A 27,130-nucleotide genomic window follows, 5' to 3' on the forward strand; every position below is an offset into this window, starting at 1 on the left:
TCAAGAAGTTACCACCTCACATGGTTGGGATTGTGGCAAAAAAAAAAAAGAAGAAGGAAGCAAATAACATTTCAAAATCCAAGACTGTAACTGATTACAGACTGTCTGGCTCAGAGAAAGCCCTTACCAAATATTTGCTAAATATTTCTCTTGGATAAACACTGAGTTTTCGGTTTGATGGTAAGCCTGTGGCCAGCCTTACAGTTCTACCAAACAAATCTTTCTAAATATTTTATAAATTAAGCACAGGTGTTTCTTATACCACACAGGCGACAATTTTGTGCAAGTCACGTGGTGAGTCTTACTGAAAGTAAAGGCAAGACCTCGTCCGGTGCACTTTGCAGATACTTCATTTTTTTTCTTTAATTGAAGAAAGTGAAGCCCGTGGCGAGTCTGTGAGAACCAGTTTTACAACAGCACACGCTCACCTCACGTCTCTGTCACATTTTGGTAACTTTCCCGATATTTCAAGTCGGTTCGTTATCATTACATTTGTGATGGTGATCTGTGCTCAGTGGTCTTTGATGTCACAGCTGTGACGCACTAAAGGCTCAGATGATGGTTAGTATTTTTTTTAATAAAGTATCTTTAAGGTATGGGGATGGGGGAGGAGGTTCAAAAGGGAAGGGATACATGTATACCTATGGCTGATTCACGTTGAGGTTTGACAGAAAACGGCAAAATTCTGTCAAGCCATTATCCTTCGATAGAAAAATTAAGGTATGTATGTTTTTAGACATAATGCTATTAACAGACTACAGGGTGTTGTAAGCATAACATTTATATGCACTGGGGAAAGAAAAAAAAAAAAACTGTGACTCACTTTATTGCAGTGAACCAAAACCCAAAATACCTCTGGGATCCGCCTGGATGTATTACTGTATTTAAATCCATACTGGGACTTCCCTGGTGGTTCAGTGGCTAAGAATCCGCCTGTCAATGCTGGAAACATGGGTTCGATCCCTAGTCCAGGAACGAAGATCCCATGTGCCACGGGGCAACTAAGCCTTCGAACCACAGCTGCTGAGCCTGCAAGCTGCAGAGCCCATGTTGCCCAAGAAGAGTAGCTACCACAGTGAGGAGCCCACACAGCGCAACTAGAGAGGAGCCCCGTCTGGCACAGCCAGAGAAAGCCCATTCGCAGCGACGAAGACCCACTGCAGCCAAAAATGAATAACTTAAGATCTAAGAGTAAAACACCTTCACACCCTTCATCCTCTCAGAGGTGGCCCTCTCTGCATAATCCTGCCTGGGGGAACACATCCACTCGTGCAGTGGGCCACAGAAGTCATCTCTTGAAGTCAGAATTTCCTAGTAACTCTCACAAGAACAGAGTCAGTTGTGGATGGCAAGTTTCTAGCTAAGTAAGTTACCAAGCACCTGACCTCAACACCTCTGAGCAGCCCTGCAGTACCAAAAGATGTCACTGACGCGTCTAGACCAAGCACGGCTGACACACGAGGTCCGCACGTTTGTGGCGGCCACACGCACGGTGAACCGAACGCCTCTCGTTACTGCCACGATCAGAGGAGCAGAGCAGGGTGCTCTGTGGGAGGAAGCGTGCTCCGTCCCCGTTCCGCCTGTCCCACACGCTCCCCATGTGACAAGTCACCTCGCCTCCGGAAGCCCGGCTTCCTTACACAGAGACGCTCAGCATCCCTCAGGATTATAACTGTCCCCTCTCCTGGGGGCAGCTTCACCTCACCTTCCACGACAGAAGCGCCGTTTCAAGGGCAAAGTCCACGGGTGTCCCACTCTGAGTGTGGGTGGACACTGCAGGGACCCCCGCCTCGTATCAAGGCTGTGATACTTAGGTACCACCCACCTGGAGGAGACAGTTCGTCTCCCCACTGAGTCGGGTCCACTGAGCCCCTCGTGTCTTATTTCTGCTCCCCAGTGCCTGGAACCTGCCGGATGTTCCATGAACGTCTAACGGAGCTCAAGTTTGCCTGCCTGGGTGAGGGTTCACACCCAGGTCCCTCTGCTCCAGAAACCACGAGGTGTGCCCCTCGGGCTAGAAATAGGTCTGGATCATTCCTGAAGGCCATTCCCAGTTTTACAGAATCAAAGGACCCAGGGACTTCCCTGGTGGGCCAGTGGTTAAGACTCAACCTTCTAATGCAAGGGATGCAGGTTTGATCCCTGGTCCAGAGCTAAGATCCCACATGCCTTGTGGCCAAAAAATACAAAACATAAAAAACAGAAGCAGTGTTGTAACAGACTCAGTAAAGATGTAAAAATGGTCCACATTGAAAAAGTCTTAAGAAGCCAGTGTCCAGATAGTAGGGAGACGCTTGTTAAGACGACGTCTGCTCTTTGGGACCCGCTCTGTTTTCTGTGATGACAGAGCATCTTTCAGGGGAGAATTTCCACCCTCTGCCACGTTAGTGAAAGGTACTCAGACTGACAGAAGGGATTTCTCTCTGAAATCTGCCGCCGCATGGACTTGTAACGTTTTACCAAAGCAGTGAATTTGGTGACACCTGGGCATCTCTCTGGTTGGGGGCAAGTGAATGACCACTCTCACACCAAGCGGAGAGGGCACGGCCTGGGGTCCGGAGGGGGCCTCTGTGGGCCACCCCCCAGCGCGTGATCGCTCAGGGCCCTGCAGGGTGGGGAGGGCCTCGATCCGGGCTCTTCCTATCATTATTCTGTCAGCGAGCCCTACAACTCGCTTTTCCTGCAACGGCAGAGAGAAGCAGAAGCCAGGTGTCCCTGGCTTTGAAAAACGGGTGGGCCAGGAGGACTGAGGAGGGCAGGGGTCCTCAGGAAGGAGACAGGACCCTCTCCCGCACCCCCTCCATCCCCTCCCCGGCCTGGCCCGCCCTCCCGGCTCCTACCTGCCGCCTGCACGGTGGACATGGCTGGCTTCAGCGAAGGGCCCCTGGGCGGGAGGAGGGAGCCCGCGGACGGGGCCGGGAAGAGCGCCCTTATGCTCCAGCAGAAGAGACCAGGAGGCGGGGGGCGACATGAATGAGGGACGCAGAAGGCCCCGGGGGTGGGGCCATCGCGGGCAGAAGGCCTGGAGGAGTGGGGCAGGGCCGGCCGCGGGGTTCACAGAATGCGGCCTCACAATCCAGGGTTCTCAGGTTCTGAGCCTGCAGTCTCCACCGCTGCGAAGAAGCCAGTCTGGATTCCACCTCTGGCAGCTGGGGCTCTCGGAGAGGAGCCCGTTTAATACCACTGCCCAGGGATCCTTGGTAAAAGCCAAGACTTAGGAGTGGTATTCTTGCCTGGAGAGTTCTGTGGACAGAGGAGCCTGGCGGGCTACGGTCCAGGGGGTCGCCAAGAGTCAGACAAGACTGAGCAACGAACACAGAAACAACGAGTGGTGGGGGCTTCCCAGGGGCTATCCCTGCCAGCGCAGGACACGGGTTCCATCCCTGTGCTGGGAAGACTTCCTGGAGAAGGAAACGGCAACCCACTCCAGTACTCTTGCCTAGCAAATCCCATGGACTGAGGAGCCTGGCGGACTTCGGTCCAGGGGGTCACAGAAGAGTCTCGGAGACGCCAGGTGAGGACCCAAGGGGGCAGGCTCTCCTGGTCCCCGAGGGCAGCGGCGGGGGCAGGACTGTCAGCAAGCAGAGGCCCCAGGAAGCAGGCGCCCCTCGAATGGGCCCGCCGCTCCCTGCTTTGCTTTCCTGGGTGGCTCCCCTTGCTTTCCAAGGACAAGTTCCTTCTCCGGTTTCCACGGAGACCCAAGGAAAGGCCGGGGGTTCTGCAGCTCCGCCAGGAGGAGAGCTGTGCGTGGAGCCGGCGAGAGGAGCCCAGAGGCGTGTCCCGTGATCTCGACTGCCAGTACTTTCAGCTGCTGCCGGGCAAAGCGCTGACAGGTGCGGCACCGCGTGGAGGGTGCCGCGGCTCCCCACGGGCCGCCCTGCCCGAGGAACCCACTTCCAAGGCTGGGCTTTCCCTGCAGTTCCCACGATCACACCAGCTGAGCTGGATGCTGCAGCGTAGGACTGGGTCTTGGTGCCTCCGGCTCGGGAACCCTCACCTCTCATGTAGAAGAGGCGCCCTTTCCTAAAACGGGTCTCCTGTCTTCCTACCTGGAGGAACCAGGGCCTGTAGCCTGTGGCAGGTCTAACGGTGTGGTCTCTCTTTCAAAGGGGACACAGCCTGCTCTTCCATCTCGGGGCTGCGTGTCCTGGCCCACTAAAGAGGAGCCCACTTGTGACTCAGTTTCCTCACCTGTAAAACGAGGTCAGTCAGTTCAGTCGCCCAGTCGTGTCCGACTCTTTGTGACCCCATGGACTGCAGCACGCCAGTCCCTGTCCATCACCAACTCCCCGAGCTTGCTCGAATTCATGTCCATCAAGTCAGTGATGCCATCCAGCCATCTCATCCTCTGTCGTCCCCTTCTCCTCCCACCTTCAATCTTCCCAGCATCAGGGTCTTTTCCAATGAATGGGCTCTTCGCATCAGGTGGCCAAGGTATTGGAGCCTCAGCTTGAGCATCAGTCCTTCCAGTGAACACCCAGGACTGATTTCCTTTGGGATGGACTGGTTAGATCTCCTTGCAGACCAAGGCACTCCCAAGTAAAATGAGGTACTTCAGCGGATCTCTGAGAGGACACAACAGCTGAGTGGGCGGCTGTCAGCGGAGTGTGGGGCTGCCTCGGAGCCCCAGGTGCTGCCGGGGACCCTGCGCAGGCCTGCGGCACACGCAGCACTGACCGCAGGTGCGGCCCGACTGCCCTCCCCCCGCCCCACCAGCCCGGAAGTTTTGGCGAATGGCTTAAGGTGGGAATTATCGTTCTTGTTACACGTGTATGCAAGGCTTCCCAGGTGGCTCGGTGGTAAAGAATCTGCCTGCAATGCAGCAGGCTCCGGAGATGTGGGTTCGATCCCTGGGTCAGGAAGATCCCCTGGAGAAGGAAATGGCCACCCACTCCAGTATTCTTGCCCTGGAGAATCCCATGGACGGAGGAGCCTGGTGGGCTGCAGACCACGGGGTCACAAAGAGTTGGATAAGACTTAGACTAAACAAAAACATGCATACATGTAATTGACAAGGGTTGACTTTTTCCCCACAGGGGCTCACCTTTCTGTTTTGTTGTGCAAGTTGCTTTTTTCCCTGGAGAGCTTTCTCCTCCTTCGAGATCCCACAATCTCTGTCCTCTTTCTGACCAGTGTATATGTCCCTGCTCGTTGAAAGCCCAGCCCCCCCACCCCTCAGATCAGACAGCAGTTTCCTTTTCCCTTGACGATTTCCCAGGAGTGCCCATGTGCCGTGCACCCTGTTGAACTCAATTCTTGTTCAGTGAACCAGATTTTACAAATCTCTCTTTTGGGGCACATCTAAATAACAATGGCAAATACGTTAAAGAGGTTCTCTTATTAAATAGTGTAACCTGCAGTTATAAGTATGGCATGGTTAGATTCTTTTGAATATTGCAGACACCTCAGACAACAAATAAAGCATATATTAATGCAATGATTACCAAGCCAACCTCTTACCCCAAGTAGCAACATCATGGATTTAACTAACGTCTTCACTATTCCCTCTCTTTTTTTTTCAAATACCTTTTTCAGGTTACAGCTTTGTTTATTTTGATACTTTTCCAGGACTGAAGGCCCCAGAGAAGAAGAACACAGTCTCTCATTAGCTGGGTTAAGGTGTTTTGGTTATAGACGGAGGAGTTCCTGGATGCAGCCGGATCTAGACTGCGCTTCCCAGGGCCATCAGACTAAAGTTGCTGTTTATAAGTAAACGCCATTTGCTGCATCGATCAGATTTGAAAGCGCAAACCCTTCACTTAGATTCTTTTCCACCTTGTGTCTCCCCAAAACTATGCCATCTATAGTCCTGCTTGATGGTGTTCTGTAACTTCTTATGGAAAAAGTCAAGCGAAATTCTTGGGCCATTACATAATCCATCTCTGGGTTTTTCTGCTTGACTAACGCAGTCCTGTCATTATGAATTAGTGACTTGACCTGTTAGCATTATTAAAGAGTCATGTTTGCTCTGTTAGCGTTGTGTGAAAATTAACAAGGCCGCCTGATGAAATGAAGGGTTGAGTCCTCCTGGACACCTGGGGAGACAGCTGCAATATCCGGGAGCACCCTGCTGAGCCCACCCGCTCCCTGGCTGCTCTGTGTGAGTGCTAGGGCAGACCCCACCTGCTTCTCGAGTGACCACCAGTGTGGACACGTCCCACTTTCTGGGAGGCCAGTGGCTTTGTCCCTTGGTCCACAGAAATAAGTAAGCAGTGTCACTTTATAACGGGAGGAGGAACAGCATACCTCTTTGCCAGCAGCTGCCCTCTGGGTTAGCTTTCTGTGCTACCCAGCAGAAGACCACAGACTTAGCAGCTGAACACAGCGCCCCATCAGTGATCTCGCAGGTTCTCTGGGTCAGGAGTCCGGGCTCGGCTTCACTGGTCATCTGCTCGGGGGTCTCACGAGTTTGCGACCGACTGGGCTGCAGTCTTACCTGGAGGTCTGAGTGACAAGGATCTGCTGTCAGTCCGTGCAAGCTGCCGGCCGGATTCACTTCTTGGAAGCTGCTGACTGAGGGAGCCAGCTTCTTGACTGTGGGCCGCCCTTGGATTTAGAGGCTGCCCATGGTCCCCCAGGGGTTGCTCACAGCCTGGCTGTTTGCTTCTGCAAGGCCATCAGAAGAGAGAGTTTCTTGCCTCAAAGAGTGAAGTCCCTCTGCAAAGGGCTTTTACATAAATAAGCCAAGCTCACCCAGGATAATCTTCATTCTGAATAACTCAGACTAGACTGATATGATATTGTAATTACACCTGCCAAATCCCCTTCTCTTTGCATTATTCTGCCAGCTAGAAGGTTGTTCCATGTCAGCCCCCATTCGAGGGAAGGAGTTTTATGGGGGGAGAGGTAGAGACCTCAGGGGCCACCCTGAGTAGACAGTGAAGTCAGTGAAAGCTAAACACGGTCTATCACTCCCCCCGCTGCCCAGGCGGCACTAGCGGTAAAGGACCCTCCCGCTAATGCAGGAGGCATGAGAGACCTGAGTTCGATCCCTGTGTCAGGAAGATCCGCTGGAGGAGGGCATGGCGACTCACTCCAGAATAGTGTTCTCGCCAGGAGAATCCCCATGGCCAGAGGAGCCCGGTGGGCTACAGTCCACAGGGTCGCAGAGTCTGACATGACTGAAGCGACTTGGCAAGCACACACACATTTCCTCCTCCACTTCTGTGTCACAACCACCCTGTGCACCCTTCACAGTAACGGGTCCCTGCAGAGCAGTATGAGCTCATGGGTTGGCCATGGCCCCAGAGGCCTCCTCCCTCTAGGCCGCCTGCGCCCTGGCTCCAGTCAGCTGGCCAAAGTCCCTGCTTCCGGGCCTTTGCCCTTGACGTTCGCTTTGTCCACTTCCCTCCCCCGCATCCTCACACCTTCACTGTATCCTGGCCTCGGCCAAACTACTGCCCCATCAGAGAAACCCTAACGCCCCGAAAGCCGCGCTGCACCCCTCCCAATCAGATGGCCCCGCAGCTTCAGGGGCCCTTGGTTTCTGCCTGTTTTCTGAACCTGGTTTGGCCGCCCGGTGCAGACTCCACAAGCTAAACAAAACCCGTCACCAGGGATCCTCTTTCATGGTTTGGTTTGGGATCCAAGAATCCTGAGCAGCCGTGTGAACGTGGGCAAATCACTCTCCTTCCAGGAACCCGAGGATGTGTCAGGCGGGGTTCGGGGGCTGTGTGAACGCGGGGGACCCTGCTCTTTCCCCAAGAGAAGCACCTGCAAAGGATACGGCTCACTTAGGCTCCGTTTTTTGAGGATGACAATGAGATGCATGTCTATAATATTTGCTAACTTGGCTTCACGTACTTATTTTCAAGCCACATTTGGGATAAATTATTATCTTGAGAAAACTCTTTTCACTCTTACTTTTCTGGAAATGACTTCTAACTCAAGCGTCTCGTCTTCAACATCGGTGTCACTATCATCTCAGAGTTCTCTCTCTGCCTCAGATTCCCAGCTCACCTCGTCTTGCCTTTCTTCCAGACTGTTCCAACTATAGCCTTTTTAAAAATCATGTGTGGGGGACTTCCCTAGTGATCCAGTGGATAAGACTCCACCTCCCCAATGCATGGGACACAAGTTTGGTTCCACAAGCTGAGGGTTGAGGCCAAAAAAAAAAAAAATCGTGTGATGCTGTCATTGGTAAGTCATCCCACTCATGAAAAACTAGGACAGTCACTTTTACTATACATCCTTTTCAAACAGAAAAGAAAAAAACCTTTTAAAATTGTAAAATATAAAACATAGAGAAAAATATAGACATAAGTGTGAATTATTTTAAAGAAAAACATGTAATCACCACATGGGTCAAGAACTAGAATGTTGGCAACAATCCCAAAGCCTCAGTACATCCCTTTAGTGCCACCAAAGGCATCTACATCCTGGTTGCTATGGTAACATTACGGTACTCACTGTCTTGATACTTTGACCATTAAAGTACATCCTCCAATGTTATAATTTCTTGCCTATTTTTGAGTTTCACCACAAAAGGGTCATATAAGGCTCTGTGGGGGTCTGGCTCGCTCACTTGGCACATGTTCAGGATTCATCCATGTTGCTGCATGGCTGTCCTTCCGTTTCTGCTGTTTCCAGTAACATCCCATGTAGAAACACATAGGCCACATGTATTCATCCATTCTACTGGTGACAGACACTCGGGCTGTGCCAGACACGGCTGCTGAGCACGCTCTCACACCCGCTCCTGCTGTGTGCACAATCTAAGCCAATGCTGTCCCCGGGCCAGTCCCAGCTTCGGCATCAGAGATAAGTGATGATGTCAACCAATTTCCCCAGTGATAGCATCAGCCTACAATTCCAGGTGGCCTGCCTGGGCAGTGTCTCATTGTGGGTTTTATCTGCATGTCTCTGCTTGCTAAGGCTGAGCACTTTTTCCTACATTTACTAACCATCTGTATTTCCCCCCCCCCCTTTTTTTTCTTAAAAGTTGATTCGAGTCCTTTGCTTTTTTTTAAAGTGTTTTCTTGTTCATACTGATTAACAGGCATTCTTTCGATAAATCTAGATCCTAGCTCTTTGTTGGCAACGGGTGTTGCAAATATCTTCTCCTGCTCGTGGTTTGCCATTTGGGGGTTTGTTTGTTAATATTTTATTTATTTAAAAATATAAAAACTTTTTATTTTATATTGGACTATAGCTGATTAACAATGTTGTGATAGTTTCAGGTGAACAGCAAAGGGACTCAGCCATACATGTATCCACTCTCCCCCAAACTCCCCGCCCATCCAGGCTGCTACATAATATTGAGCAGAGTTCTCTGTGCTATACAGTAGGACCTTGTTGGTTATCTATTTTAAAGGTAACAGTGTGTATATGTCGATCTCAAGGTGGCTTGCCTTTTCACCCTCTTAATGATCAAGAGAAGTTTTTGATTTTAAAGTAGTTGAAGGGGGAGAGACAAACTGGGAGATTGGGCCTGACGTATACACACTACTGTATGTGAAACAGAGAACTAGTAAGAAGCTACTGTATAACACAGGAATTCTACTCAGTACTCTCTAATGTCCTATATGGGAAAAGAATCTTAAAAAGAGTGGATATATGTATATGTACAATTGATCCACTTTGTTGTACAGCAGAAACACAACATTGTCAATAAACTATACTCCAACTAAAAACTCATCAAAAAATAATTGAAGAGAACGCTTTCTTTAAAAAAATTTTTTTTCTTTTTAAAGTTTTAATTGCAGGCTAATTACAATATTGTGGTGGTTTTCGCCGTACACTCACATGAATCAGCCATGGGTGTACATGAGTTCCCATCCTGCCCCTCCCTCCCACCTCCCTCCCCATCCCATCCCTTGGGTCATCCCAGTGCACCAGCCCTGAGCACCCTGTCTCATACATTGAACCTGGACTGGCGATCTATTTCACATTTGATAATATACATGTTTCAGTGCTATTCTCTCAAATCATCCCACCCTCGGCTTCTCCCATAGAGTCCAAAAGTCTGTCCTTTACATCTGTGTCTCTTTTGCTTTCTCACATATAGGGTCATTGTTACCATCTTTCTAAATTACATATACATTAATACGCTGTATTGGTGTTCTTTCTTACTTTGCTCTGTATAATAGGCTCCAGTTTCTTCCACCTCATTAGAATGGATTCAAATGCATTCTTTTTAATAGCTGAGTAATATTCCATGGTGTATGTGTACCACAGCTTTCTTATGCATTTGTCTGCCGATGGACATCTATGTTGCTTCCATAATAAATGCTTTCAAAGACTCTTGTACAGAAGACTCTTGAGAGTCCCTTGGACAGCAAGGAGATCAAACCACTCAATCCTAAAGGAAATCAACCCTGAATATTCATTGGAAGAACAGATGGTTGATGCTGAAGCTCCAATATTTTGGCCACCGGATGTGAAGAGCTGACTCACTGGGAAAGACCCTGATGCCAGGAAAGATTGAGGGCAGGAGAAGGGGGTGACAGAGGATGAGATGGTTGGATGGCATCACCAACTCAATGGACATGAATTTGAGCAAGCTCCGGGAGACACTGAACGACAGGAGAGCCTGACGTGCTGGAATCACAAAGAGTCAGACACGACTTAGCAACGAAATAACAAACTCATTGAGTGTATTAACTTTTTCCTTTAAGGTTGGTGCTTTTTGCATCTCTTTTGTTGAAATCCTCCCTTCCCTCAAGATTGTTAGGATGTTCTCTTATACTGTCTTCATGATGCTTTGTTTGGTCTCGTATACTTAGCCCTGTGATTAGCGTGGTCATATGTCTTGGCGTGTGCCTCTCGTCTTAACATCTCTTCCAATGAGCATCGCTTTTACTCTCAAAAGTACCTGTAGAATTTCCTTAAGCTTTTCTTCCAGGGCAGATGATACCTGTGCTGTGCAGGGTTGGCCATGGGCAGGGCTCCACTTCTATACTAGAGAGGTTGCTGATGGGGTCTGGGATGGGAAATGCCACTCTGGAGTAGCTTAGTGAAAAACTTCATCTGTAAATGGCTGTAAATGTCTTCACAATGAAGCACATTTTAGGCGCAACTGGTGTGCTGGAAAAATTTTATTCCTGGAGTCAAATATACAGAACACTCCTTTTTTATGCAGGTCTAACACAGATTGTGGTCTGGTTTTGAATATTCTGTGAGACTAGTGCCATTTGACTTCCCTGGTAGCTCAGAGGGTAAGGAGTCTGCCTGCAATGTGGGAGACCCAGGTTTGATCCCTGGGTGGGAAAGATCCCCTGGAGAAGGAAATGGCAACCCACTCCAGTACTCTTGCCTAAAGAATCCCATGGACAGAGGAGCCTGGCAGGCTACAGTCCATGGAGTCACAGAGAGTCAGACACGACTGAGCGACTTCACTTCATTTCACTTAGTGCTGTGAGAAGCTCCTCAAACTGCTCCTGACCAGTAGGCGTCGCCTGGTGGGGTACAGGGTAAAGCATAAGGCAAGTGGAAGGTGGGCCCTGCCTGAAAGGCTTCTGGTGGAGAACAGAGAAAAGGAAAGATATAAGCATCTGAATGCAGAGTTCCAAAGAATAGTAAGAAGAGATAAGAAAGCCTTCTTCAGCGATCAATGCAAAGAAATCGAGGAAAACAACAGAATGGGAAAGACTAGAGATCTCTTCAAGAAAATTAGAGATACCAAGGGAACATTTCATGTAAAGATGGGCTCGATAAAGGACAGAAATGGTATAGACCTAACAGAAGCAGAAGATATTAAGAAGAGGTGGCAAGAATACACGGAAGAACTGTACAAAAAAGATCTTCACGACCCAGATAATCATGATGATGTGATCACTAATCTAGAGCCAGACGTCTTGGAATGTGAAGTCAAGTGGGCCTTAGAAAGCATCACTACGAACAAAGCTAGTGGAAGTGATGGAATTCCAGTTGAGCTCTTTCAAATCCTGAAAGATGATGCTGTGAAAGTGCTGCACTCAATATGCCAGCAAATGTGGAAAATTCAGCAGTGGACACAGGACAGGAAAAGGTCAGTTTTCATTCCAATTCCAAAGAAAGGCAATGCAAAAGAATGCTCAAACTACCACACAATTGCACTCATCTCACATGCTAGTAAAGTAATGCTCAAAATTCTCCAAGCCAGGCTTCAGCAATACGTGAACCGTGAACTTCCTGATGTTCAAGCTGGTTTCAGAAAAGGCACAGGAACCAGAGATCAAATTGCCAACATCTGCTGGATCATCAAAAACGCAAGAGAGTTCCAGAAGAAACATCTATTTCTGCTTTATTGACTATGCCAAAGCCTTTGACTGTGTGGATCACAAGAAACTGTGGAAAATTCTGAAAGAGATGGGAATACCAGACCACCTGACCTGCCTCTTGAGAAATCTGTATGCAGGTCAGGAAGCAACAGTTAGAACTGGACATGGAACAACAGACTGGTTCCAAATAGGAAAAGGAGTACGTCAAGGTTGTATATTGTCACCCTGCTTATTTAACTTCTATGCAGAGTACATCATGAGAAACGCTGGACTGGAAGAAGCACAAGCTGGAATCAAGATTGCCGGGAGAAATATCAATAACTCAGATATGCAGATGACACCACCCTTATGGCAGAAAGTGAAGAGCTAAAAAGCCTCTTGATGAAAGTGAAAGAGGAGAGTGAAAAAGTTGGCTTAAAGCTCAACATTCAGAAAATGAAGATCATGGCATCTGGTCCTATCACTTCATGGGAAATAGTTGGGGAAACAGTAGAAACAGTGTCAGACTTTATTTTTTGGGGCTCCAAAATCATTGCAGATGGTGATTGCAGCCATGAAATTAAAAGACGCTTACTCCTTGGAAGAAAAGTTATGACCAACCTAGATAGCATATTCAAAAGCAGAGACATTACTTTGCCGACTAAGGTCCATCTAGTCAAGGCTATGGTTTTTCCTGTGGTCATGTATGGATGTGAGAGCTGGACTGTGAAGAAGGCTGAGCGCCAACGAATTGATGCTTTTGAACTGTGGTGTTGGAGAAGACTCTTGAGAGTCCCTTGGACTGCAAGGAGATCCAACCAGTCCATTTTGAAGATCAACCCTGGGATTTCTTTGAAAGAAATGATGCTAAAGCTGAAGCTCCAGTATTTTGGCCACCTCATGCAAAGAGTTGACTCATTGGAAAAGACTCTGATGCTGGGAGGGATTGGGGGCAGAAGGGGACAACCAAGGATGAGACGGCTGGATGGCATCACGGACTCGATGGATGTGAGTCTGAGTGAACTCCTGGAATTGGTGATGGACAGGGAGGCCTGGCGTGCTGCGATTCATGGGGTCACAAAGAGTCGGACACGACTGAGTGACTGAACTGAACTGTATTCCAAAAGGTATATAAATATTAGGGACTTGAAGGTATAAGTGCAAGTTTATTTATTTGGCTGTGCTGGGTCTTAGTTGTGGCACATGGAATCTAGTTCCCTGACCAGGGATCGAACCAGGGCCCCCTGCATTGGTGGGGAGTCTTAGCCACCAGACCACCAGGGAAGTCCCATGAGTGCAAGTTTTATTTTGTTTGTTGGAGTGTAGCTTATGTTAAGCAAATTAACCCGGGCTTCTTGGTCCACTCCTGACCCTTGTACTTTACCACTGACCTCATCAGTTTATCCTCCTTAACCCTTGATTAGCCGCCTTTATACAGCCAACTCAAATAAACCCCTATAGGTTACAGCCTTTTCTGCCTTCTCACGTTATTTCTCTCTCCCCGATTGGACCTTTTCATCCAGATGAAGAGGTCTCTTGACCAATCGGAACCCCCAGTAGAGCCTGACACACAGTAAGCACTCCGAAAATGTTTGTCAAGTGAACATTTGACTCGGCTGTGTTTCCATGATTTTGCATGACTGGGTGGGGGTCAGGCAGCTGACAGCGACTGTTGCTGGCTCCAGGTTAACTCGATGTTTGTCTGTTAGAGGTTGTGTAGGTTTTCTCTTAGGTACAAAACATCCACTCTTCACATGAAGGCACGGGTGCCTGACCTGGCTGTGTGAATCTGGACATGCACGCAAAGTTTGAGGTGCACTTTCTACAGTGTTTCTGCAATTTTTTCTCTACAAAAGATGGGGGAAATACATTTTTAGCTGCTTTATCTCTTAAGTAGCAAGTGAAAAATGAAAGTGTTGAACTTCATTTCATCAGCAGAGTGCAAAGGAAGGAGCTGGATGGCGTGGGCCACCCTGGGGGCTGGCCAGCACTGGCTGAGTGGTGAGAAGGGGTCGTCAAGCCGAGGAGCGAGGCTGCTCAGGGTCCCACCCCAAGAGCGCCAGTTTCACAGCCAACATTTGACTGACTGGCTTTACAGAGGGAGAAACGACTGTAAGCAGAATTAAAGTGAAAAGACTGTGTACCGCTTGTGAGTAAGTGTTTACTCCCAGTGAAAAATAATGTCCACAGAGAAAGGAAACATCAGTGGCTAACAAAGAGAGATGCCATTTCAGTTTAAGAACAACCTAAGCACCTCAGCTTAGCTCACGGTAGACAGCCTACCGTCACGAGAGGGTGAAGACAGCCCCACACATTGCTGATGGGGGGGCTGAAACGCAGCCATGGGGTGAGATGTGTGAGAGTCATTTCTGCTAATCTCTGCCCTTTCGTTCAGGCTCTTCCAACATTTCTCAATGTATGAATTTACCCTTCTATCTGGGGGACTGAGGGAGGGATATTCATTCCTTTAATAAAAATCAAGTACCTGTTGTGTGCTGAGCAATCATAAAGCCCTGGAAATTCCAATATGAGTAAGAGAGGCACTCCCTCGGAATCTCATGGTGTGGTCAGCGAGACAGATGGGAAGACAAACAATTGTAATATGACATATGAGGGGCTAGAATGGAGAATGTGCGAAGTATGAGGGTGTGGACTCAGGTCTGGTTTCCCTTGGTAAGATGTGACCTTTGATCTGAGACTTAAGGTGGCATGAGAGAGGAAAGCGGAAGAAGGAAGGTGGGCAGGGCGTGTGGGACAGTGGGATCTGTGTGGAGGAAGCCCAGCGGTCTGCTGGAGCAAGGGAGGGCCTGCATATTGAGCTCTGCCAAGGCTCAAGCTTAGAGGTTCAGGGGAGCTGAGGCTACCACGGAAGGGGAAGCCAGGTGGGGGAAGCCATCGGGAAGAACCTCAGCTCTTTCCTATGGTTGATGGGCAACCGCTGGAGACATCCAGTCAGCCCATCCTGGCATCAGTTCAGCCATGCCTCTCTGCCCCAAACAGCAGAATATACACAGTAATCCTGAAAGGAGCTCTCTACCAATCATCGGGAAGGGTGCTGGATCCAGAGTCGTTTAGTCTAAAGTGTTTCTGGAACTCTCAAAAAGCAGTGATGCAAATGGCCAAGTTCACCAGCCCGATTACACAGAGGTGATAATAACACTAGGAATACGCGAGTCCTCACTGGGACCCAGGCACTGCTGTAAGCGATCTCCACGCACTTCCTCACTTCATCCTCTGCACCACCCAAAGGTGCAGACGATGATATTATTCCTTATCTACTTTGTAGATAAGGACACAGGAGCTGAGTGACTCACATAGCAAGCGAGGGACCTGGAATCTGAACCCCAGGGGGAGAAGTGGCAAAGTTAGCATGGAGAAGAAACAGGAAATGAAAGCTGAGATTTTTAAAAAGCAGAAACCAGAATGAGGATGATCAGTTGTGGTGAGGACAGAAAAATGCAGACCTCCTGACAATAACTGAAAGGTCAGCTCTGCAAAGGCTGGGAGGACTGGGGAGTGGGGGTGGGGTTGGGGGAGGAACATGGGTCCCCAGAAGATCCACTTGTCACACCCTGAATCCAGGAAAAATGACATGGAACTCTCACAGCACACAGCACTGCAAGGACCTTGGAGAGCTCCTGAGTCCACGGCCTGTCCTGAAGCAGAGCCCAAGGCCAGAGAGGAAGCAGCTACAAAGCGTCACACGCAGAACAGGATCTAGTTCTTTCTACTTTAAGACTAATGTTTCTGCAGACCAGTGGCCATTCACGCTCCTGCTAACAGTACTCCAATTCTCCTTTGAGGAACCACCCCCTCTCTCTGGCTGGGCCCTTATGCTATGGGTCTTAGCTCAAGCTGCTACAGCAAAAATACCACAGACTAGGGAGTTAAACAACAAATATTTCTCACAATTCTGGAAGCTGAGGGTCCAGAATCAAGGCACTAGTAGATATGGCATCAGGGGACAGCCTGCTCCCTGGCTTGAGGACAGCCACCCTCTTTGCTATAGCATTACAAGAGGCAGGGCTGTGAGGTCTTCTAGTCTGTTTAGAAGGGTTCCACCTTCATGACTTAATCCTCTCAAAGGTCCTGTCTCTAAATGTCCCTTCAGGGATCCGAGTTTCAATTATGAATCCTGCTGCTGCTAAGTCACTTCAGTTGTATCCAACTCTGTGCGACCCCATAGACAGCAGCCCACCAGGCTCCCCCATCCCTGGGATTCTCCAGGCAAGAACACTGAAGTGGGTTGCCATTTCCTTCTCCAAGGCATGGAAGTGAAATGTGAAAGTGAAGTCACTCAGTCGTGTCTGACTCTTCGTGACCCCATGGACTGCGGCCCACCAGGCTCCTCCATCCATGGGATTTTCCAGGCAAGAGTACTGGTGTGGGGTGCCATTGCCTTCTCCAAATGATGAATCCTGGGAGGACACAAACATACCATCCAAAACAACCCACTTCTCCAGGCTCAGTCAGTCCACACATGCCATTCCCTCATCACACACAAGACTCCGCAGAGCCATCCAGGGTGAACCAGAGGCTTCAGCTTTTTCTCCATCTGGAGACAATCCATGTGGGGCTTCCCCTGTGGGTCCCCAGAAAGGAACAAGAACCAGAGAAGAAGGGAGAGAAGCAAGGTCCAACTGATACTGCTTCAGCCTCTGTGTCCGGCTGTGTCCGGCCTTTCCTCAATCGCATCTCCTTTTCTGCTTTCGTTTTTCTTTCTCCAGCCCAACTTTGGGGAAAAAATCATCTCCTACTTCTCTGGGTTGTTGGAGAGATGAATTGAGAAGGCCCACGTACCGGAGCCTGGCACCCATCAAGCACTCACGTGTTGGCTTTGCTACATAAAGCTACCTCGCAGTAGATCTTCGAGGGTAGTTAAACACTGGCAGCACAGAACCTGAACAAAACGGTGACTTGTTATTGCTACCACACCATGTTGTACTCACAAAATCACCTGTTCCTGGGATTTCTCCCGAGAAGGTTAAAGCTTTCTGTGTAGGCAAGGCGACGTTTCGCTTAGGTGGAAACCACCTGGACACCTGTTTCGGTGCCTGATTCCAAGCGCCCACAAGCCGGCTCGCGCCACCACCCCCGCCTGCTCCTCCAGTCCCTGCACGGCTGTGCACCCAGGCGCCTCCCGACCCTGCCCCGCTCCTCGCCTGAGGCCCTGAGAACACACCGCCTGCTCCAATGGGTAGACCCTGGGGACGGCCGGCCGCCTTAGGAGGCGACCGGCCAAGTCCCGGGGGTCTGTGGACCGTGTGCGGGGCCGCCTCGGCCCCGGGAACACGGAAAGCGGACGGAACCACCGCGGCTTCGCTGCACTTCAGTCAGACCCCGGAAGTGGGCGGGCACGCGACCCCGCCGAGACCCCGAGGCCGGCTGAGGACGCAGGAGGCCGCAGCCAATAGCGCGCCTGCGGTCTTTGCGTCACTGCAAAGCTGACCAATGGGCGCGGGTCTGGCTGCCGCTTCCTGCCCACAGTCTCCTCCGCCTCGCGGGAGGGCCGGGCCGCTCTCCAGCCGCCGAGCAGCAATCGCTGCGACCCCGCCCGCGCAGTGCCCCTCTCCCGCAGGTGAGTGCAGCGGCGGCCGGGAGGGGGGACGGGCGCCTCGGTCACTCCTGCAGGTTGGGGCGGCTGAGGCAGCAACTGCGTTTTTCCCACGCGTGCGGAGTGGGGAAGGGGCTGTGCTGGTGCTCTTTGCTGCACACCCGCGGGTGCAGCGCCCCCGCCCTCCCCCCAGCAACATGACACCCCAACCAGCATCTGCCCTGGAGTGACTTGGGAAGTGGCTGGAGGGTGGAGAGGATCGAACCCGCCTCCCCTCCTGTGGGCAGTTATCACAGCAAAGCTGCTTGTCCTAGGATTAGCTCAGGCAGATGGCCAGGGCCGGCGCTGAGATGCTACTGGTGGCCGGGCAAGGGGCCCACCTGGCGCCCCACCACTGGGAAGCAGAGTGAAACCAGGCTGACCGCCCAGATCAGAGAGCCGGAGGTTATTTTCTGAGCTGCCAAATGTGGGAGAGGATGGACCCAGCTCCTCAGGAAGGGCTCAACTGTCTTGCATGTCCTTCTCTTTTCTCCCACCTCTTTGACCCTGACATTGCCTCCCAGCAGCCCTCACAATTGTCAGGCAGGCAGTGAGCCGCTTTAGTAGCAAAGGGTTTTCTCTGTACAGGGGATGGGTGTGACAGGGTGTGATAAAAAGGAAAAAAAAAAAAAAAAGGCAGCAAACCTTGCAGGAAGCAGTCCTAAGGCGACTGGGAAGTTAATGCTTCAGGCTCTCCTTTGGGACTCTGTCCCTTCCTCTACCACACCCCAGCCTACTCTCTCCACCCCCACCTTCCCTTGGGTACCTCCACTTCTCTGAAGGAATCTGTTAATTAACCACGCAGAAAGGCAGATGGTTCTGAGGGTGGCCAGCAGTCTTCTGAGCAGAATGACTGAGGCACCAACTGGAATTCGCCGTGCAGAGTTTCTTGGTGAATCGGAGGTCACTTTCTTGGGAGATGTTTCCTCTACCTCTTCACTTCTACAAAACAAAAAAATCCCAGAATTGTGGAACTCAACGCTTCAACCTCCCATTCAAGAGTCCTCTGACCCAGTGACCCAATGTCCCTAGATGTGTTACCCCATCACCTCACAGCCAGAAACTGGCTCATGAGAAATTGAGACCACATCTTGGCCAAGGGGGTGGGACTAACCAAGGATGGCTAACTCCTAGCATCTTTAGCTGGGAAGTGATGGGCACCAGGATTTTCCACTCCAGAGGGAGTTTACAAACATCACCCCCAGGTGAGTCTTCTGTTAGCTGCCCAGAAGGCTCAATTATGTCTGTTTGGAAATGACCACTTAGTCATTTCTCTGAAGGAAAATGTATTTAAGTTCAACATCATCATTCATTGAGCTCAAGATGCAGACTGGGCCTGACCTCACCGGTTACTTGTACAGTGAGCCAAGAAATGTCTTTGAAGACTGGGTTCACATAAAAAATGTCACCATGGGGGACTCCCCTGGTGGCCCAAAGGCTAAGACTCCGTGCTACCACATCCCACATGCTGCAACTAAAGATCCCATGTGCTGCAGTTAAGACCTGGCACAGCCTAATAATAAATAAAACTTTTTTTTTAATTAAAAAAAAATCACCATGGGAACTGACATACCTCCTTCCCCTATGTAAAACTCTTACTTTTCCCCAACAACTTATGAAGAGGATTGTCAAACATAGTCAAATTGAAATAATTATACAGTTAGCACCCACATACTCACCTTCCACCTAGATTCTACTATTGACAGCTTAACATACTTGCCTTATTGCATACCTATCCACCTATTAGAAGCTTTGTATTGTTGTGTAGTCGCTAAGTTGTGTCTGACTCTAGGAGCCCTCCAGGCTCCTCTGTCCATGGGCTTTCCCAGGCAAGACTACTGGAGTGGGTTGCCATTTCCTTCTCTTGGGGATCTTCCCAACCCAGGGATCAAACCTGTGTCTCCTGCGTTGGCAGGCGGATTCTTTACCACTGAGCCACCAGGGAAGCGTGACCTAGGACCTTACTTTTAACCTGAAGTATTTGTGACATTTGGCTTCCCTGGAACTGTATTTCCATCTTCGTTCAGGGAGGCAGTGAATGTAGGTGGCAGTGATTTTCTGTAACTTTGAATAAACACTCACTTTGTGCAGGGCGCTGGGAGATGCAGAGGAAATGAGGAGGTCAAGGACTCTGACTGACCAGAAAGGGCGTTGATTTTTTGTTTGTTTGTTTTTAAGAGAGAGAAGATTAGCAGCCTGGGAGAGTAAATGCCAAGAAGTAAAATGATTTCAGTAACACTCGTTGAGTTCCTGCTGGGTGCTGAGCACTCTGGTATAACTCTGTGCCTGTGTTACCTCTTTCAGGTCTCACAACAACTACGTAAGTAGGTCAGTCCTCCTTTCTGCCTTTTCCAGACTAGGAGATTGAGGCACAGAGAGGTTAGTCAGTGGACTCTCGGTCATGCTAGAAGGTAGTGGGGCCAGGACCCAAATTCCCACAGTCTGGGTCCAGTGTGACTCTGGGACTCTTGAGTCACAGTATAAATGCTTCAGGGGGAGAGTGGACCCTCAGGCTTGACCAGGGAAGAGCAGAAGGCATCTGGATGTGCCACCGCTATCCCAGGAGTCCCAGCTCAGGCACCCAGATGAAGTTGCCAGTTTTCAAATGGCTTCAGAAAGCTGGCGTCCTGACTTCCCGTGTGTTTGACCCGGACGTCACACTTCTCCATTCTTCCTGTCGCCGTTGCCTGTCCTGGGTGTTTTCCAAAGTTTGGCGCCTGCTCCACTTCCTGACTTCCTATTCTTTATCCTTCAGTCACTTCCTTGCAGCCCACACTCTCTTCTCCACGTTTGTAAGACACACTTTGTTCCAGACGAGCCTAGTTGCTCACAGCAGTTGCTCCTGTTTTCAGAGGCGCTCCGTCACCCATGTTGCCATTCCAGCTGTCACGCTTGTCTGTGCCCCCGGTGTCTCGAGCAGAACAGCCTGGCTCCAGCTGTGAGGCGCCCAGGCTCCGTCTTCTGGTCGCTCCGGCTTCCAAGTCAGACAAGCTGTGCCCTCCTTTTGCGGCGCTGCACGGTCTTGGGTGTGGGGGCTGCTCCATCGGGCAGAGCTGCTCGCTGTGACCCCCCACTGCCCTCATCCAGCTGCTCTGTTTTGCTGCCGTAGGTCTGGCCACGTGGCCTTGACGTGGCTCCAGGAGTCAAGCTGCAGGGAGCAGCAGCCCCGTCAGCCCCAGGGTTGGGGGGTGGGAGGCGGTCAGTGGTGATGCTGAAAGCTCAGCTTCTCTGTACACCAGTGCCACACTGGATCTTGGAGACAGACCCTGATGCTGGGAAAGACTGAAGGCAAACGGAGAAGAGGGTGGCAGAGGTTAAGATGGTTAGAGAGGTTCACGTCCAACTCAGTGGACATAAACTTGAGCAAACTCCGGGAAATAGTGGAGGACAGAGGATCCTGGCAAGGTGCACTCCAGGGGTCGCAGAGTCAGACACAACTTAGCAACTGAGCAACAACAGAGTTCCGGGTGAAGTGAAAAAGGACAGCTTTACCGCTCTGCCAGGCAAAGGGGACCGCAGCAGGCTAAATGCCCTCAAGTACGTGTGTCCCTATGTGGGGAACATAGTGACAAGTTTTGCAGTAATTGTCCAAAGAGGGTGTGGTAAGCTCATGGACAAGCTGATGGGTTGGTGGTGAGGTCAGCACCACCATCATCAGCCTTCAGCGTCATCAACCTTCGGGTCCAGTGGCCTGGGGTCTGCATGCTTGTGGGAAGCATACTATGCTTAATCATTAACTTCTCCCACCTGGAGGGGGTTTCCGTGTCTGCAAGGTAGCTTAAAGGTACTGTGGTGTGTGATGGGGAACCAGGGCCTTGCCCCAAGGCTGCTCTGGACTGTCTCTCCCTGGTCTTGCAGTCCCTTCCTTCCCTAATTACCAACTGCTTAAATTCGCCCCTTGGAACTCAGGGAAGGTCATGGAGGCTGAATGAAGGCCATCCTCTGCAGTCAAAGAAACGGAGGACACAGGAAGTCCTTGTGCCCAGAAGCCCCACGGGGCTCTGCTGGTGTCAGTGTTGGAGCTCAGGCCTGGGCCTGCACACCCTCCACGCAACAGAAGGGGAGACGAGAGAACAGCAGCAGAGAGCGGCAGGAGGAGGGGGTTGGGGGAGGTGGCCACCAAAGGCGGGTGAAGACAGGCCCCTGCCATCCCTGCCACCCTCTCAGTCGAGGGGCTCCTACAGGACCACACGGGACTCTGGCTGGGGTGCTGGGCCTATGCGGACGCCCCTACCAAACCCAGAAGAAGGGAGATCAAGAGGGGCCCCGCCAGCGTGAGGGGGACCCTGTGCACCAGAGGGTGGGGCCTCTGAGGTGGCCTCTCAAGGATTCATTAGATCTGCAACCTGTCATTTATTCTTTAGACAAGGAAGATCCAAACTGTGACCAAATGATAACACTATTCATTAAACTGGGGGCAGTAGGTATTTGGATGGTATATATTTTTTTTTCTGGACTTTTTTGTATATTTGGAGAAAAAAAAAATCCTTACCCTGAGAGGGAGAAAAGGCAACAGAAAAGGAACCTGGACTGAAGCTGGGCTCTCCCCCTGCTTTGCTGGGGGGTGGGGAGGGTGCTCAGCCCCCTGCAGCAAGAGAGTGTCACCTTGGATTTCCCTGCCTCGCCAGGTGGTCCCCAGGGCCAGGGTCCGAAGCAGCCGTGCCCACAGACCTCACCCTCCTGCCTCTCTCCCCTCAGCCCCCAGGGCCATGCCCAGCTCGGCACTGTGGGCGGTGGACCTGTTCGGCAGGGTGTTCACGCTGTCCACGGCCGGGCACCAATGGGAGCCGTGCAGGGACACCCAGCTGGAGTTCAAGCGGGTCAGCGCGGCCAGGGACTGCTGCTGGGGCATTGCCTGTGACCACCAGGTGTACGTGCTCGTGGGTGCCAGCGATGTCCCCATCCGCTGCCAGGAGGAGGCCTATGAGAATCAGGTGGGTCCGAGGGGTAGCAGGGTCGCTGGGAGACAGCCCTGCACCCCCGATGCCTGGCCTGTTCCCGCCTGTTGCCTTCATTCTGCTGAGATAGGGCCGTGTAGCCGCTGCAGCCTGCGCCCTGTCCTGTCCTCACCAGGCCACTGGCCGGGTCTGCACAGGCTCTGGGGCGGGTTCCAGGAGCTCGCGACGGCTGTGCCCCAAGCTGCCCGGGCCTAAGGCCAGTCTCTGCATCCGGCCTGCAGCGCTGGAACCCCATGGGCGGCTTCTGTGAGATGCTCCTGCCAAGTGACCGCTGGCCGTGGAGTGACGTGAGTGGGCTCCAGCACCGGCCGCTGGATGGGGTGGCGCTGCCCTCGCCACACTGGTCGTGGGAGTCGGACTGGTACGTGGACGAGAATTTTGGAGGGGAGCCCACGGAGAAAGGGGTAGGTGAGCTCGGGCCTCGCCGGCGGGGCTGCCCCGTCCCCTGAGTGCTGCCCCCAGCGCCCCGTGGCGTCGGACCTCAGCCTGGGCCCCGCGCGCCCCCTGCTTGCTGGATGGGGCCCACGGGGTGACGCTTCAGGCCACGAGCTGCCTCCCCGCCCCTCTTCCGTCCCGTTCCCCCTTCCCCGGCTCTTTCCTGTCCTTCCCCGGGAAACTTCCAGAGGCCCCCCCACCCCCACCTTGATGTTTCAGGGGTGGACGTATGCCATCGACTTCCCTGCCACCTACACGAGGGACAAGAAGTGGAATTCCTGCGTGCGGCGCCGGAGGTGGATCCGGTACAGGAGATACAAGTCTCAGGATACCTGGGCCAAGGTCTGGGGACCTGTAGGACCAGGGGGCACGTAGACAGCAGGCCCACAGCGGGGAGTGCCGCGTGGCCCTCCGGGTCCTGGCCCCTGACCCCGTCCAGTGCTGAATGCTGTGACCCTGTGTCCCTTCCTTTGGGGGATGGCCACTCTGAGAGCTGGGCCGGACTGTGGCCCAGGGCAGCACAGCAGGGCGTTGCCTTGGTCTCTGGACTGCCCTGTCCCGGACTGAGACTCGATCTGGGTACATCTTCCTCCCCAGCCCCCCACCCCACCCCACCCCATGTAGGAGCCACTCAGGCCCTTGTATTTTTCCAGTGACCCAGAAAAACCAACCAAGGGATGTGAGGCCTGGACTGGGGTGCTCAGGGGCCCTGAATGAGAGGAAGGCCTCAGACCCTTGCCTGACCTCTCTGCAGGGCCCATGCCACGAGGTGGGGCCACCGGCCCAGGCCCCGGGGTGGGAGCAGCAAGGCAGCGGGGCAACAGCCAGGGTCATGGGAGCCCCCACCCCACAGCCGTGTCCTGGGGTCAGCTCCTTCTCCATGGCGGATGGAGTCACAGCGAAGCAGGGGCCGCCGTGAGCTCTCAGGGCCAGCAGTCCAGCCTGCGGCCGGTGGAGGGGAGGACACGGCAGAGGGGCCCTCCACCTGATACTGCTCGCCCTGTGGGGTCAGCGGGGCCGGGCTAGAGGACAGAGGGAGCATGCTGAGGGCTGGCGGGCAGCCAGGGTGGGGGCTCGTAGGAGCGGACCAGCGCCGCTCCGGTCCCAGGCGCCCACGGGCACTGAGGCCTCCTGCCTCCCACCCCTTCAATGCAGATCCCTTCGGAGGACGACCCCCAGCAACTGCCTGACCCCTTCAGCGACCTCTCTGTGGGCGGGTGGGAGGTCACAGACGAGCCCGTGGGCCGCCTGTCTGTGTGGGCCGTGACCCTTCAGGGAAAGGTAAGGCCGCCCCAGAGCTGCGGATGGGAGGTGGTGGACCGGGCCACCCACAGAGCGGGTGGGGGAGAGGCTGCCCTCGCTGGCCTCCCGGGTGAATGAAGTCGGGCGCTCCTTGGGCCCTCTACCTCACGTCCTGTCCCAGCAGCAGGGGCTTCTGAGCAGGTGGCATGACGCTGGGGGCCCCACAGTCCCCCCTCCTGTGACCCTGCTGTCCTGGGGACCCTCTGGGTCCTCGTCCTCCCAGAGGCCTCTGAGCTCCCCTGCGTGCCTGGTCCTGGCCTGTCCCTCCTCGAGCAACGGGAGCCTTGGTCGGCGCCCACCCTGGGCTGGGTTGCCTCAGGCTTGGCTCCTCAGAGCGAGGCTAGGCTCCCTTCCCAGTGCCCTCTGGTGCCTCCCACACAGCAGAGTGTCCAGTATATTAAGGGTGGGTGGGTAGGATGGGTAGATAAGTGGATGGATGCAGAGGGGTCTGGCTAGGTGGGTGTGTGTGTATAAATGGATGGATAGTTACGTGGATGAAAGCATGGATGGGTGGATGAGCAGATGGGTTGGTAGACAGGTATATGGATGAATGGATAGTGGATTACTAGGTGGATGGATGGGTGGGAGGGTAGATAGATGGGTAGATGGGTGGGTGATATATGGATGGCTGTTAGGACGGGTGGGTGATGGATGGATGGATGCAAGGCTTTCGGATGGGTGGATAGATGGATGGATGGGGGGAGGTTTCGAGAGGAGAGGAGCGTCTTCACTCGGGGAGCTTGCGATCTAGGAAATGTGATTCAAAGAAATGAACCCCACCCCTGCCAGCAGCAGGGGCAGCGACACAGACGGTCCTGGGCGCAGGTGGTCTAACACTTTGTGACTCCTCAGTACTCTGAACACAAACTGATCAAAACTCTCTGCATGGTTTTGGAACAGTCCCAGCAGGCGTTCATCAGGCCTGCCTCCAGGTCCTGCTCGGTCCAGGCCGAGGCCACCCCATAGTGGCTTTCTCTTAGCCACACTGAAGGGTGCTGGGGAGCTGGACCGGACGCAGTGCCACTGCGGGGCCACCTGGATGCAGAGAGAGGGGAGAACAGGTTTGAGAGCCGTGCCGGGTGTGAGCCAGCGCTCCCCTGTGTCGCTCCCGCGGTCCATTAAAGGTGGAACCAGGACCTGGGCTTTGGGTGAAGCTGGGCAGACAGTCGGGTCAAACCCAGCAGGCAGCAGGAGGGGGGCTGCCTGGGACTGGTTCTGCAGCATGGGGGGCTGTGGATCCAGCCGCTGGTTTAGTCACTGGATAAACTGTCTGAAGAAGCACCCAGCAAAACTTTATGTGCAAATAGGGCCCATTACATGGAACGCATGTGGGCAATAGTGAGAGAGTTATAACCTATCCACTCCAGTGTCCCTTTTCTCCCTTGGAAAATAGTGTTTATACTAAATCATTGGAAGTGTGTTATTATCATAAGCGAGACCGTGTTACATATTTCGAAAATATGGTGCTCTGCTAAGATAGCATAAAGTTTATAAATAAAATTAATGAGTAATAAATCTCACCAATAAAGAGTTTTTAAAGAAAAGGTGAGGTGACAGGGTTGGAAGGCCTTGGACCCCAGGCTTCCTGGACCACAGAGACATGCCACCCCCTCCAGATGAAACGAGCCACATAGTTTGGGCAATAGAAGCAGGTGGTTCCATCTTAAATACCTGATTGTGCTCCCTGTCATCCAGTTAAGGACAGAAAGAACGTTTTGTTGTTACTCAGCTGCTAAGTCCTGTCCGACTCTTTGGACCCCCTGGACTGCAGCACAGCAGGCTTCCCTGTCCTTCCAGTGCTGTCTCCCAGTTTGCTCAGATCCGTGTCCACTGAGTCAGCGATGTCATCTAACCATCTCATCCTCTGTCGCTCCCTTCCCTTTTGGCCTTCCAACCTTTCCTGCATCGGGGTCTTTCCCAGTGAGGCGGCTCTTCTTATCATGTGGCTAAAGTATTGGAGCTTCAGCATCAGTCCTTGCAAAGAACATTTTGAAGTGGAATGTGTTTCTAGTCGTATCCTAACTCTTTTGTGACCCCATGGACTGTAGCCCACCAGGCTCCTCTGTCCATGGAATTCTCCAGGCAAGAATACTGGAGTGGGTTGCCAGTTCCTTCTCCAAGGGATCTTCCTGACCCAGGGATTGAACCCGGGTCTCCTACATTGCAGGCAGATTCTTACACCATCTGAGCCACCAGGGAAGCCCAAAGAACATTGTGGTTGTTCACTCACTCAGCTGTGTCTGACTCTTAGCGACCCTATGGACTGCAGCACACCGGGCTTCCCTGTCTTTCGCTGTCTCCTGGAGCTTGCTCAAGCTCATGTCCATTGAGTCAGTGACGCCATCCAACTGTATCTCGTCCCCTCCTGCCTTCAATCAGGGTCTTTCCCAATGAGCCGGCCCTTGGCATCAGGTGGCCAAAGTATTGGAGCTTCAGCATCAGTCTTTCTAATGAATATTCAGGGTTGATTTCTTTTAGGATCGACTGGTCTGATCTCCTTGCAGCTTAGACATTCCTTAAAAGGAGGCTTGAGGGTTCTCTTATCTAGCCACCCAGGGCCCTGCTTCTTAGAAACAGGTGTGCTGAGAGCATTTGGCCACTAGGGGGCGCAGGACACCCAGGCCAGGGCTGGAGTTCTCACAAGTCCAACAGTTGACAAAAGA

The 27,130-nt window shown here is 52.2% G+C and overlaps 1 protein-coding gene and 1 long non-coding RNA gene across 9 annotated transcripts in view; both read left to right on the top strand.

Annotated features, from left to right (window-relative positions):
• Positions 1-1,533: 1,533 nt before the first annotated feature.
• On the top strand, positions 1,534-5,974 carry LOC138428750 (uncharacterized). Its single transcript, XR_011252561.1, has 3 exons — positions 1,534-3,833; positions 4,110-4,203; positions 5,569-5,974. It is a non-coding gene; the product is annotated as an uncharacterized lncRNA (long non-coding RNA).
• An 11,680-nt stretch (positions 5,975-17,654) lies between these two features.
• TECPR1 (tectonin beta-propeller repeat containing 1) overlaps positions 17,655-27,130 on the top strand; it is a 28,738-nt gene continuing 19,262 nt past the window's right edge. For 6 of the 8 annotated variants that reach the window (XR_011252563.1, XR_011252565.1, XR_011252566.1 and 3 more), the window contains exons 1-5: positions 17,655-17,757; positions 22,471-22,706; positions 22,952-23,134; positions 23,385-23,507; positions 24,321-24,446. Coding sequence is in view for 3 of the 8 variants with exons in the window: in XM_069569570.1 (XP_069425671.1) it covers positions 22,482-22,706; positions 22,952-23,134; positions 23,385-23,507; positions 24,321-24,446 (657 nt within the window). In the remaining 5 variants the exon portion in view is untranslated. Of the gene's footprint in view, positions 17,758-22,470; positions 22,707-22,951; positions 23,135-23,384; positions 23,508-24,320; positions 24,447-27,130 lie in introns of those variants that run through there. The other 2 variants (XM_069569572.1, XM_069569571.1) reach the window with 2 other exon arrangements.

This window comes from Ovis canadensis, chromosome 24, assembly GCF_042477335.2.
Source record: "Ovis canadensis isolate MfBH-ARS-UI-01 breed Bighorn chromosome 24, ARS-UI_OviCan_v2, whole genome shotgun sequence".
NCBI classification, from domain to species: Eukaryota; Metazoa; Chordata; class Mammalia; order Artiodactyla; family Bovidae; genus Ovis; species Ovis canadensis.